The following is a 13938-nucleotide window of genomic DNA, read 5'->3' as shown; positions in this document are numbered from 1 at the left end:
GGCCCTTTCCTTGGGAGAGTGGCACTTGCAGGGGATGCTAGCACTCTGGTGAAAAGGGCTAACTGAAAGTATTCCAGCTGAAGCAGTTGCTCAGATCACCCCTGCTCCACACAGCTGTCACTGTGTTGGAGCTGGCCGGTCACACATCCACTAGCCCTGTCTCTGAGCCAGCTCACCCCAGCCTCTGCCCTTCACCTTCACATCACAGCATCCCCCTAGGCTGCCATACTCGAGCACCTCGCTGGTCACCCTCCCGTGACAAAGCACACACATCTTCAGAGTGGCAGAGAATGGTACAGCCATCTGCATGGAAACATCCCTTAATGGGAATGGCATTAGCCAGAAAAGCTTCAGCATACAAGCAGTGGGGAAGTTGCCCAAGATTGAAGGCTTGCTGGGGATGTGTCAGCTATGACAGGCTTTAAGCATGCTTTGCTTGTGCATATTAACTTTTCTAATGCAGTGTATTAATTCTAGCTTTCTTTTGGATACCTATGTACAAATATCACTTCAGAAAGCTCATAGACAGGTCAGCCTTCAGCCTCCTCCGAGAACAAATGAGCCCATGACATGGGCAGCAGACCCCCAGAGCAGTCATACTTTTTCCTACGCCTCAGAGAAAGCAGTTCCGTGTGCTGCAGTTGCTGCTTGGGACAAGGCAAGTGCAGCTGGCCTGTGTCATGCACCAGCCTGCTCCTTCTCTGCTAGCAGGGGAGGACATGCCAGAACAAGTCCATTGGAACCAATTCCAGTGTATACCAGGATTTTGTGTAGCTAAGGAGAACAGAAACCGCCCACACCATGCCTCTGTTTCCTGTGGGAATACACCGACATTGCTGGGCTTGAATAGATGTTTCTGGCCAAGTTATGGACACTGGACCGTTTCTCATGAATACCGTTATGTCCCTCTGGACTAATATACCCAGTGTGGGCGCAAAGCTCACTTCATCAGTGTTTCTTTGCAAGATCATACAATCACAATGAGAACAAGAGACACCAAATAAATAAAGCAAACGGATATGGGGACAGCTACCTGTGATATAAAGCTTTGAAAATAAGCTAATACAGACAAACCAGCATTGACAGTGACGTGACATACCATTAAGATACATAGTTTAATAATATTTTCAGTATATGCCACTGTGCTAAAATCAGTTTGTATATAAAATCATCTTGACTTAATAACATTGTTATACTGAGAATGATTCTTTTATCCAGGAGTGTCCTGGTTGTATGTGATTGCTCAAAACATCCTGAAGTGGTTCCGTGGGTGTGACAACCAGACAGAAATACAATTCTCTTTTACAGGTGGATTATTCCATAATAGCATCCCAAGCTGGAGCCACCCTCAACAATCTTATGAGCCATGCACAAGAACTAGTAGCAAAGCTTCGTTCCCTGCAGTTTGATCTACGAGAATTTGTATGTCTCAAATTCCTGGTGCTGTTTAGTTTAGGTAGGTACACTCTACTCTTCATACATGAAAGTGGTGTTATTTTTTTCTAAAACATTTGCAATATTTTTCTTTTCTTGTTTTTTTTTTTTTTTTAGATGAAAACCACAATTTTGCAATACATTTCATGAGGTTCACAGTAATCTGAGGATTATTTTTTAATTATCACTTGCAGGAAAATTATGTATAAAGATTAAAAGTGGGTTTCTATGGAAATTACTCCTAGAACCTAGAGAATTTCGTAAAGTATTACAAGCTTGCTGTATTTCTGTATGTGATTTCTGAATATTCCAGAAGAATAAAATTCTGTTAGAAATTCTAGAGAACAGGGGAAAATACAGATTGCCATGCTTTACTATGATACTTAATATAGTTATGTAAAGCAGATGGAGTGGGGATATAGTTGAAATACCTCTCTTTTTCAGCAGCATCTATGGTAAGTATAAACAATCGTCTTTGCATATGATGGCTGTCAAATTAGAACCCATAAATCAGGAAAGTATCTCACAGGTTTTTAAAAGTGAAAGGAACTCTAAAAGTGAAAATTAATGATAATAGCTTTATGACAGATCTAGCTAGGAAATAACCTTTAAAAGGAAGATTGTCTTGTACTAGTGGAGAGGACAGAATGGGAGATACCTATGCAAGACAAATTAGTTAATCAGTGCCCTCCAATGAATCAGTCAAGAAAAGTCACCAGTGCCAGGAATACAAAAGGGCTTAGGGAGATGGATTCCTATAGACTTCATAGGAACAGATTTTTCTGTTTGTCCTCTGTTTCAGGTTTGCACTTTGTTGACTTAAAACTGCTCTAAATAAACTTCGGTCGAGTGAATTTTTATTTACTGGCAGACAGTTGAAAGGAGAGACTTAAAAACATAAATAAGGTCAGATCCAGTCTGATCTCCTCCAGAGCCAAAGCTCTTGTTTTACTCAAAAGGTATTTTGTCTACAAAGGGAGTGATCGGTTGAGCCAAGCACAACAATGAAAGAAACATCAGCAGTGCTGACATTTAGGAATGTTTTTCTTTCATTTTTTAGGTTTTAAAAAAATCTTCAGCAAAGGAATAAAATTCTATAAATTAATTACTATAATAAAAGTGCAATTAGACTCAAGGGAACAGTTTTGGTTACACTGTAACACATCAGTTGCTTTCTTAAATATGTCCCTCCATGTGGTGTTTATAGAATTTGAACCTGCTTTGATTTTGCTCTCATTATATACAGGAAGCATAAAAGATCAATACTTCAGAGGTATAGAACATAGAACGTATAGGAGAAAAAAATAGAATTGTTTTTAAAAACAGAACAATGCTAACAGAATTGACAGTTGTGAAGTATGTACATTCTGAATCCTAGGAAGAGATGATGGATTTCTCTGGTAACTATTAACATTTTGTATTCAGGGCTTCATTGCTTTCTGTCTCTTAGATTCAGCGAAGGGGAAGCAGGCCATCTGCTGCAGAAAATACGTTTTATGAATTAATCTGATGAATATCAAGAATTCAGATTTCCTAATTCCTAATAAGTAGGTTTTTCAGTCATTAGACAGTGGCACAGAAATATCTAAGGAGCCTATAGCTTTCCTCTGACAAAATATTTAGAGGATTCATCCCGCTTCAGTGATATTTTAAATTACCTGGATAAGTGAAGTGCATTTGGAAAATTCTCAGGTTTAGGTGACCTTTTTGTTTGGTGGCTTTCATCGGCTCTTCTAGTACTTTGCAGTCACTTAGGAATTGTTCTTACACCTTTAGCTCTTCCAGTTCTGTCAGGTACTGTGCTCAGCTTCTGAAGCAGTTGGGCAGGAATACCTTGCATGCATGTACCCAGCCAGGTTATCCAGTTTTTCTCTCATTTATGCTACTATAAAAAGAGCTAATTCTGCTGCTAATAGGAGCTTTTTATTTACATCCCTTGCATATAAAAGTTGATGTAACTAAGAAAGCTTCAACACCTTTGAAACCAATTAGTTCATTATTTAGAGCTAGATGCTATTCTGCAAAGAGTAAAATGTAAAGATGTTACCAGTTAATCCACAGGACTGAGGCAAATATTTAGTAAGAATTATGACAAAACTGAAATGAAAAACACAGATACCCTTTCCAGCTAAGTACTTAAGTTTGCACCCAAAAGTATGAATGAATCATCGGGCTGAAGTTAATAAGATACCTCACATCCTAAAAATGAGTCAGGTTTTTGAAGACATTGAAGCTCAAAACAATGCTGGCAGGCATTCGGTAGGGCTGTCAAAAATAGCTAAGAATCAGTTTCTATATAAATCACTTGGTGCAATTATTGTACCTGAGTATTTAGGTGTATTTGATGCATATCTAGATCTCTGAAGCATCTCAAAAGAAAACTGGTCTTAATGCCAAAAATATACTTGTTAATCAAAATATTTCAAAAAGCTCATCTGGCTCTTGTTGGAAATCTGGCCCTGTAATGTTTAATGGAATAAAAAGTACTTTGATACGTATCAGCCTTTTGACATATCTAAGGATGTTCACGCCAGTGTTAACCAAACCAATAAAAACTTATGCTACTGTTCTTTAGTATAGTGCTTGATTGAAAAACAAATGTCTAATATAAAGCCTATCACAGGCTACACAAAGTCAATAATCTGCAGAATTAATTTCTTGAGAAGAAGCTGTTTGTTTTTTATAACTGTACAGATACAAGGCTGCCTTGTAAAGCTGTTTGTTATTCATGGCTGTACCGTATTGTCTGTCTCTTCACAAGATGCCAATCTCCTTCAGGGCAAAGAACTTTGCCTCTGCCTTTTTTCCTGACTTTTCAGAAGTGATTATCACAGTAAACTAACAGTGAAATAGTGTTCAAAACCCAAAACACTTACAATAATTTTTCAAAACAGAATTAAATCATAAGTTTCGCTTGCTAGATTTTAAATGAGAGGGGTAATTTGTTGTTACCTACTCGTCAGAGGTACCAAAGGGTTTAAACAGGAAAATGCTTTTGATTGATGGTAGCATTAAAGAAGATGCTGTTGAAGCTTAGACAGATGCATATTTATTGTAGTCTTTGCAGCTAGCAGTGAACAGCTCTTCCTGCAGTCAAACTGCATATACCCACCCACAAAAATGAGTGATACACGCAGGTACAGGACCTTTCTCAAGTGGGCAATCTAGTCTGTCTGGTCTGGCTAATACTGTCAACTATATAATGGTACAGGTGACTCAGCAGTTACTCAGTAAGCCAGAATAGTTTGGTTTCTTAACTGTGACATCTTTAGTTTAGTTCTATATAGTATTAGTATCTGTAGCATTATGCAGCTTTTAAATACCCTCCATCAGATATAAAAAGCAAATGTCTTTACAGCTAGGTAGTTCTTGCCTCTCTCTATACAAGCCTTCTTTGCTGTCCATGGATCTTCATACTCCAGTGATTGTCTGTCTATCATCAGCAGTTCCTCATGCCATCCTTCAGTCCAGTCACTGCCAAACTTTGGAAAGGAGAAACTCCATCACACCTATTGCTCTCAGCAGATAACCATTTCAGCTGAATCAGTCTGTCAGCATTTGTGCTCCCACAGGTTAAGAAGCCAGAGAACAAATCAGCGCTTAGAACCAGCACAACCATCACGATCACACTGGAGATTACCATCTTGTGCATGGTTCAGACTCAGCTGTATTTTAGATTAACAAGAGCCTTGACTCATAAGGACATTAAAGCAGAGACCCCTTCCTTTACAGCTTCATTGCACCATCAGTGGTCAGTCAGTTACCATGTCAGGACATTGAACGTTTGGCATAATTTAAATTCCATCACACTACTCTGATCTACTTACACGATCTACTGCATTAGTCCATCAGGGATCCCTTAATAGTCCTCTGTGGCAGTTCCCTTGCTGCCTCTACCTCCTCACTACACATAAGCAAACGTATGTTGCTTTCCTCTCTTACTGCACACCAGAACAGCATCCCACAACTGACCCAGCCTAATTGACACCTGAGATCACAGTAAATCAAATAGAAACAGATCCTGTGATCAGAATTGCCCTTCACAGTTTTTGGTTGGGTAGCCTGGTATAACTGCTAAGCCATTTTCTAAATCACTTCTTCCCCTACTTGATCTCTGACGGACATGTCTGAATTCTGTACCAATATCTGTCTTTGCTGCAAATGGTACACTAGATGCTGATTAAATGTTTTATTTGAAGATGAGCTGGACTGCTGAAGCTGAAGCATTTTATTGGAAAGGAGCAATCCATCTACCAGCATGATTTATTTGAAAGAAGTCTTCTGTTTAGGTGGCCTAGAAATAGCAGTTTCTGTTATCAATCTCCATTTCAATTATCTTGAGCTATTATCTTGCTTTGAAGTGAATCAGGACACCAGTTCTGACAGCAATTATCCTTGCTTACCTTTCTTTGACCTAGATTTACATCATATTTGCAAACCCCAAAAACATGTGTTTTCACATGTACAAGTGTTCTTCCCTTAATTCTAACTAAAGGAATGAATCATAGAATCATCATAGAATGATTTGTGTTTTAAGGCACCTTAAAGATCATCTACTTTCCACCCCTCTGCCATGGGCAGGAACACCTTCCACTAGACCAGGTTGCTCAAAGCCCCATCCAACCTGTCTGAATGAAGGTAATCAGCATGCCAAAACACAATTTAACTCGGGTATATCAGCCATTTTTAACGCTACAATGTGAAGATATGTGAATAAAAAGTCAGTAGCTCAAGAGACACATAAACCTGGATTTTCTTGACTACTTACTTGCATTTGGCAGGTTTCTTTCAAGCAAAAAGAACCAAGACAGAGCCATGGCAATTCAACAACTGTAATAACACAGTTGATGGAAAGTTAATGTCCAGGCATATGTTGCAAAACTGTGAAAGAATAAAGAAGACTTTGACAGATTGGAGTGTTAAACCTATTTTTAACGCTGCTTTATGAACTCATGTTCAAAATATGGAAAGAGCACATCTGAGAAAGATGCTGGTCACATCGCTGTATAACTGTTCATCAGATTCACCACTAAAGGAAAATAAACTTATCTGGCTTTCCCAAAGCTAGCCAAATTGAGAATAATGCGATTTCTTTACCCTAAGCCCAGAGTAATAATATACCTAATTTTTCTATAGCATATACCCAGTAAAGTCCACAGTACACATTATAAACAAGTAGTTTTAAAAATAAATACAAAGTGTTCCTTTGTCTTAAATGCTGGTTTGAATCAAGAAACACTACAGACAGAAAAAACAAATGTGTCAGTTTATCACCCTTTTTGAATTTTCACTACCAAATTTGACATTTGTTTGGAAACTCTTTTCTTTGTCAGAAATCAGAATTAGAAATTAAAAACAAAACTAAACAAAAACAATCAACAAAATCAAACTCCCCCAAAATGTGCTGTTAAATTCTCTAATTCTGGGGCTGAAATGGATTGGCATGCTCCACTGGGCTGAAATCTTGGCCTCACTAGAGACCAAGAGAATTCTAGACTGTTTTTACTGGAGCCAAAATTTGTCTCATTGTTTCTTTTATTTGCTTCCTATCACAGAATAAAGTTCTGATCAATTTTTCAGCAATTAAATGTGCTAAATGACTACATTTAAATGATGCTTGAAGAACCAAATAAATACCTTACACAGGATGTTTTCTATCATCTTCTGATGCAACAGATCTCTTCATTTTACCATCCGGTAGCTTTACAGACTGGTCACTTAACCTGAAATCACCCATTGTTTTCTCCTTATCAAAACTTCCCATTTGTCCTGGTAGTTTTTATTATCTGAACTCAACAAGGATGATTTGTCAAATCTCCCATCAGAGCAGTTTGTAAAGTGAAATGCCAATAAGAAGAAAGTTAGACATCATTTGACCCATGTCCACGCACTTGTCTGCCTGTGGAGCTAAATGCTAGACGAGGCAGCAGCTGACTGGTACTGCTCCCTTATCATTGTCAGGACATAGATAAATGTACTTCATTTAAAAAATGAAGGCTTTATCAATGTACAAATAATTGCAGAGCCACTATTGATCTCACATCTCACTTAACATGAGACGAGGGTCCTGTAGAAATGTTAAGCATTTAATTGCTCTGGATGGCAAACAATGGGCTCTTGCTTAAGCAACAAGAAATAAAAAAGCAACTCAGTTTTCAAATTTTTTGCAGAAATCCATCTAGATCTGCAACACTCCATTCCAATTTCTATTGAATAAGAGGAATATTAGCAAATGAATCTTTCCTTGCTTTTAGACTTCCTAAAGTGTCAGAGCTTACCATTCACAGGACTAGGAGTTTCCCTCTATCAAACACACACCCAAGGAGTATCAGCACAAAGCCTGCCTGTGCTCTGCTTTACCTGGTTCCAGTAACTCACATCACTCCAGTTATGCAACATTCTGGAGCTGAAGGGATAAAAGAAAAAATTGAATTAGCTATTGTACATTTTAATATGCTTCATATAACATCATTGGTATATTACATTTACAGACTAGCCAGAATCTCTGCCTCAGTGAGCTTGTAATCTAAATACACAGAAAAGATAAGAAAAGCACCAGCAAATGATGATGAAACATGGGGCTGTACACATCTCTTCAGTTTCTGCTGAGGGTTCAATTTGGGGCATTGTATATTCAGATAGGAAAACAAGTATATAAGCATCAATGGGAAGTAATGGAACAAAGAATATTGATTAAGTTTTTGTAGTACTTATGATGCTGAAGGGCACACAAACAAAAAGGAGAATGAAATGAAGGAATTAGTGAGGCAGGAGGTTTTATCAGACCAAAAGGAAAACAGAACAGGACTGGAAAATTTTAAAAGAGACAATGAATGCAGGATTATAGACGCCTAAGAGCAGTACAGATATAAATGCATAACGTAGTGAATTTTGGCATGTAGATCTCTATTGCAGCCTTCCTAATAGTGATGTTATACTTTCAACAAATACAGATCTGCCTTTTATGCTCTCTGTTTAATAAGACTGAGACTGCACTGGCTTTTCAAAGCACAGTCCATGAAACATGGAAACTTACTAAGAACAAAAATCAGCCAAAAATCTTCTTCTTCCTCCCACTATTCTGATATTTTAGTATCAGAACAAAAATAATTAAACTAGCAGGTGACTGGCTCAAAACGCAAAAATTCATTCTTCAACACAGAATATTATCCAGCTCTGGCACTCCTTGCTCCAAGAGGTAGAGGATACTGAAAGTCTCTGTGGTTACAAAAGTCACCTGGAGAACTTAACAGAAGGAAAATCCATTGAAAGCTATGAAATACAAAACCTGCTGATTCTGGCTATTGCTAATTTCTAACTGCTGGAGCCCAAGTGACTGCTCCTGAGAGGAATCACTCCATGCGTTTGTTCTTACATTGTTCCCTAGGACATCTGCTCCTGGTCACTGTCAAAAGTAGGACAGTGGTCTAGATGATCCAGAGTGCCAGCACAGCATTTCTCATGCTCTCATTGGGTAGGTACAGGCCATCTGTAGTTTGCAGGGGTGCTATTCTCCTTCCTGTAAAGTGGGCCTGGTGGTTATTTGGGAGGATACTTTATCTTCACAAAGCACCTTCAGTCCCAGGAGCTGAAGTAGGTGCTGTGAATTTGAAGCAAAAATTATCACATGGCAGTCTTCCTTGGCAAGCCAAAGCAAGCCAGGCATGGAGCACTTATCCAGTGATGGACTTGTCATCACAAATGTGGTCACTGCTTACTCGCAGTGACAAACAGTACTTCAGGTGCAATGCAGTCTTCTTCAGAAGTGGTCACTCTGTCCTTTTTTCTTTTTGCAGTTTTTAAATATACAACTAATTTTACATCTTCTTTTACAGATACATTATTTATAATTCACATATATATATGGGCTGTTATTATAAGGTGGTTTTATTAAATCAGTTTTCTTATATTCATCCATTCTGTTACCCAAGTATACTTGTAAGATTGTGTACATGGTCAACACCACTAACGGAGTAGTCAAGGGGTTCTATTCAGCCAGGGCTTTCAGGCTTCCCACATTACATTTGAATTTAGAAAAATACTTACTGCATACTTCTCAAATCCAGTCTCGTATCTCAACACTAATGTCTAACTACAGCAAGCATTGGAGTATAATACTGGCAAAGAAACATTTCCTAAACTTTATGTAATCATTTGGAATTCAGGAAGAATTGATTAGTATTCAGCAGATGTGACTGCTCAATATTTATACCATAGAGACTTGGCAGCAGCAAATAATGGTACATAAAGCTGATGCTTGTCTTAATTAAATGCAGTATAATAGGTGTTAGGAATTTTTTTTCTTAGTGAAGAGAGCAGTTTAGCAATGACCAGATATAACTCATTCTGAAGTTCGGAGTTTAAAACTAATCAATATATATTTATAACAAGGGAGGGACTGAATACAATTCATTATTAGCTGACAGCTGACTAATAGATAAAGCCAAGACTGATTTATAACAAAATATTTGCCCCCCTGGATTCTTGATTATTTTTTGCTGTACTAACAATATTTCAAATAGACTTTTTGAAGTGAACATCTGATCTGCAGATAGGCTGGGAATGAAATCAGAGAAGGTAGAATGAGACCCCTAGCTGGGATGATCCTTTCACTGTGACAGACTTATTAATAGCAACATTTCCAAATTCCCTAATGGCAGGTGATATTTTAAAATGTTCCTTTAAAGTCTACAATCTACATATGTGATGATGTTTACTGGTGTTGACTAGCAGACAATACAAAGGTGACGGGCACTGTTCCAGCACACCTACAGACTAGGCTTGTCTGAAGTTTCACAGCAAAAAGTTTTGAGAGGGAATATGAAGAAGGTGGCTAAATAGATCTGGCATATTAAACATAAGTGGCAGAGCAGAGAAAGCAGAAAAGTACTTGGTTGGGAAAGGAGGTGAGTGGGAAATGGAGATGGCATTGCAGGCAAGCTGGAGGTAGGGGATGACCTTGTGATGCTCACTGACTGATGATAGGCAAGGAAGGAACAGGTAGAAGACTGAAAATGAACGCAGTTTATATCTGATGTATGTAGGAAAAAGAGAAGATGCAAAAAGATAAGGAAACAACGAGCTCAGAAGGGTATCTTGGCAGCACCATTTACCAAGGCCAAAGGAAGAAATGCTGTGTAATTGATAAGTAATATGATGAGGCAACATGGTATTTGTTAAAAGTTTAATCTAGTAAACAACGGCTCCTGTGCACATCCCATGAAGTCATTGAGAACACATTTGCAGAATTAGCTATTTAATACTAGTTTGGGATTAATTGTATTGGAAATAGACAAATTTAAAGGTGAAGATCACTGTCTTTTTGGAAGACCTCACCTCTGGGTATGAGGGAAGCTCTGTTTCTTGGAATCTGAGACCAACACGAGCACTTCTTTAAATTAGTAGGATACAGCTAGGTCAAAAGTTATAGACTTGAGGTACAACTGCTGGATGATATCTATGGCTTGCATTGAGCAGAAGACTGAAGGAGGTAATGATGATGATGATATGGGTCCTTTCTTGTACCTGAATCAGTGAGAGTAAATTTCATAGGAAAGTTTAGCATGACTCTCCTAATTTCACAGTTTTCACAAATGTTTCTCCATTAGCCAAGTTTGCATTTGATAACTTTTAATGTGAGCAGTTGTCAGCAATGTATATAGTCCCTTGCTGCTGCATGTCCCACATTGCCTTGGAAACTAGGGATAAATCTCTTATTAAAGATGAGGGCCAGGAGAACAGTTGAATAGCCAGTCTGCTCCTGGAACATTTAACTCTTCTCTGGGTCTCAAGCAAAGCAGCCAGGCTACTCCACTCTGCCACTGGAAGAGCTAATCCACTTTTCTACTGTAACCCTCTGGGAAAGCAAAGCAAATGAATATGGACAAAACCTCATTTCAGAATCATCTCATGAGGGACTCTCTTCTTTAATGGAGCCAGCATTGCCCAACAGAGAAATCAACCCTATTGTCTCTAATTCTGCTCCTGACTCCATTACTAACTATGGAGCTTTGAAGTCTCTTAAATGATATCTCAACTACCTTATCTGGTAAATGAAAACAATAGTTATCTGTCTTTGTAAATACTGGTGAAATCCAGAGTATTAAAGATACTACAACCAAATTGAAACAACGTTATTTGAAATATCTACTGATAACATAAAGACCATTGTTAAAAAGAATCTGATTTAAAATATCTTAAATAGATTTTGAAAAAATTTGATCCTTTCCTTTATAAATTACTCAACTTCAAAGTAGTTCCTTGGTATATATTCATATTAAGGTCTAATAATTTGCAAAATATTTTAAAATTCATTTTTGAGACACTATTTTTAGAAGCAAATTTTAGCACTTTAGCACATGTAGGACAAAGTAGATTTTCTTTCACCCTATTCTTCAATTTCTCTGCTTTTTCTGATTTATTTCTAGAGAAATGAAAGCAGGCATATTCTCTTCCCCTTATCTCAAAACCCATAGCAAAGCCAAACAATTAAAAATCAGTCCTTAAATTTCTTATAGATGCTAAATGTTGATGCATGGAGTGACAACCTTGATAAACAACCATGTTCTTCTGAGAATACTTTTTCAGTGAGCTGACAAGTTTTTGCCCAGGCTCCCATTCAGGTTCCACAAATCCTGCAGGCAGTATGAAAGAAAGTAAGACAGTGTCTATCTTACAGGTATCCATCTTCATGAAATCTCCAATCAACTATTTCCGTGGAAAAAACAAACAAACAAAAAATCCCCCCCACATAAGATAAAAGGAATAAAGTACAAATGCTGGGAATATAAGCCACAGTTCAGAATTAAACCAGCATTTTTAACAAATAAATCTTTAATAATTCATCTCAGCCCTGGGTGTAGGAGTCATGAATGATAAAGTTCTTGAAGGAATTCCAGAGATAGCTGTCCGTTTCATGGCTGATTGGGTTTTTTGCATAAACTACACTAAATTATAGAGGAAATTTAATAATCACTGATGATTTGTCCTGATTTTATTTCATAAAATGCAATGAATATTGCAAATTCATCTCTAATGTCACAGTTGAGTACAAGGGTATTATTCAAGGCACGAATTTGATCCAATCTGATCATTACTGGTTATGTTTTCTGCTTGTCTGACAGCTGCGAGCCATGGAAAAAAAAAGCTTCCCCATCTTCAGCAAGTACTTCTTTTCATGTTGTTTTTTCTAAAATGCATATTTTACAAGGTTTCGAAATAACAATAGGATTAGATGCTTGAGAGAAAATTAGGTCATATATTTGTTAGATACAAATCTTGCAAGTAATTAGAAACATGGGTATCAAACACTATTTGTATTCTGTACTGCTGCCTTTGTATGGAGACAGTGGGGATTTCAGAATAACCCAATCAGTGTGCTCTGCACTTTTCCTCTCTCTAATATGTTTATAGAGTGCTAGTAAGTAAGGCTTTTAAACAGCTCCTGTAACGGTGAAAAATTACCTGGAAATAACCCACATTTATGTGTGTCTCTACTTTTAGAACTTCATATACATTTTAGACATTTAAGGTGTAAGTTTGAATGTATTTTATATTATTATATATGTAACAGAGGAAGTCTGTGATTATACAGAAATTTTTTAGCTGCTGTTGGCAAAGATGTTTAACATCAGTGGCCACGACTGTTAGCCAAGTTTCCCAGCATAACATGGGAACACATGGCTATATATTAAGATATAGATAAATGATTTAATATCCTTAATCTTGAAGCCAGTAAGGCCACTCTGTGGTCTTAATTTGAATGTGTGTTGAAAAGCGGCACTGAATGAAGAACATGCTAAAGGAATATAATGGCTAAATCCACTTTGTAGTTGGAACAGACAACTTATTAAATACATTTTAAGCTAGAATATATAGACTAAAAACTGCACCTCATGTATTTCTACTTAAAAAAAACACACTGCAGAGACTCTTACATGAAAGTTTTTATATGGGTGACTGCTGGCCATTTATTGAAGACACACTGTAGACTAGGCCGAATTCCCCTCGTTCTCTTCTCACTTTGCTGCTTATGCAAGATTGGACACTGGAAGAGAAACAAAAGCAATGTCTGTCTCTGAGGGAGTTAAAATAGGGAGATGAAATACCCTAAAGAAACAATGACAAGAAATAGCAGGAGAATTAAACAGGAGGCCAGGGAGAAAGACAGGATCTGCAAGAGTGATGGGAAAATGAGTGGCAGAGAAGAGGATATGTGGGCAGGCAGTGCAGGAGCCAGGAGTGGTAAATGAAAACAAGGGATAGCAGTGCTGTGGATCAGAGGAACAGAGAGAGACCAGAGGGCTTGAGATAGGAAAGGAGTGAAGAAAACAGGGGGAAAAGGCCAGGAAGGAAAGAGAAACCATGGAACTGTGATCAAAGCCAAGCCAGAGGTGGAGAGGGAGGAAATAGAAGCAAACAGGAAAGAAACAATGAAGAAAAATTCAGAAACAAACTTTATGGCCCAGCCTTGAACACAGCTGTGATCGTGAATTGGGAGGCCGA

At 37.8% G+C, this 13938-nt stretch overlaps 1 protein-coding gene across 1 annotated transcript in view; it reads left to right on the top strand.

Annotated features, from left to right (window-relative positions):
* The window catches only part of LOC104413061 (nuclear receptor subfamily 5 group A member 2-like), a gene marked incomplete at its 5' end in the record, with an annotated part of 39584 nt that overhangs the window by 10689 nt on the left and 14957 nt on the right, over nucleotides 1-13938 (top strand). Inside the window, one exon of the mRNA XM_010023966.1 lies at nucleotides 1309-1456. Coding sequence (XP_010022268.1) covers nucleotides 1309-1456 — 148 coding nt within the window. The remainder of the gene's footprint in view (nucleotides 1-1308; nucleotides 1457-13938) is intronic.

This window comes from Nestor notabilis, unplaced genomic scaffold (assembly GCF_000696875.1).
Source record: "Nestor notabilis isolate BGI_N333 unplaced genomic scaffold, ASM69687v1 scaffold8221, whole genome shotgun sequence".
Lineage (NCBI taxonomy): Eukaryota > Metazoa > Chordata > Aves > Psittaciformes > Psittacidae > Nestor > Nestor notabilis.
This window is presented reverse-complemented; position numbering and strand designations above follow the sequence as displayed.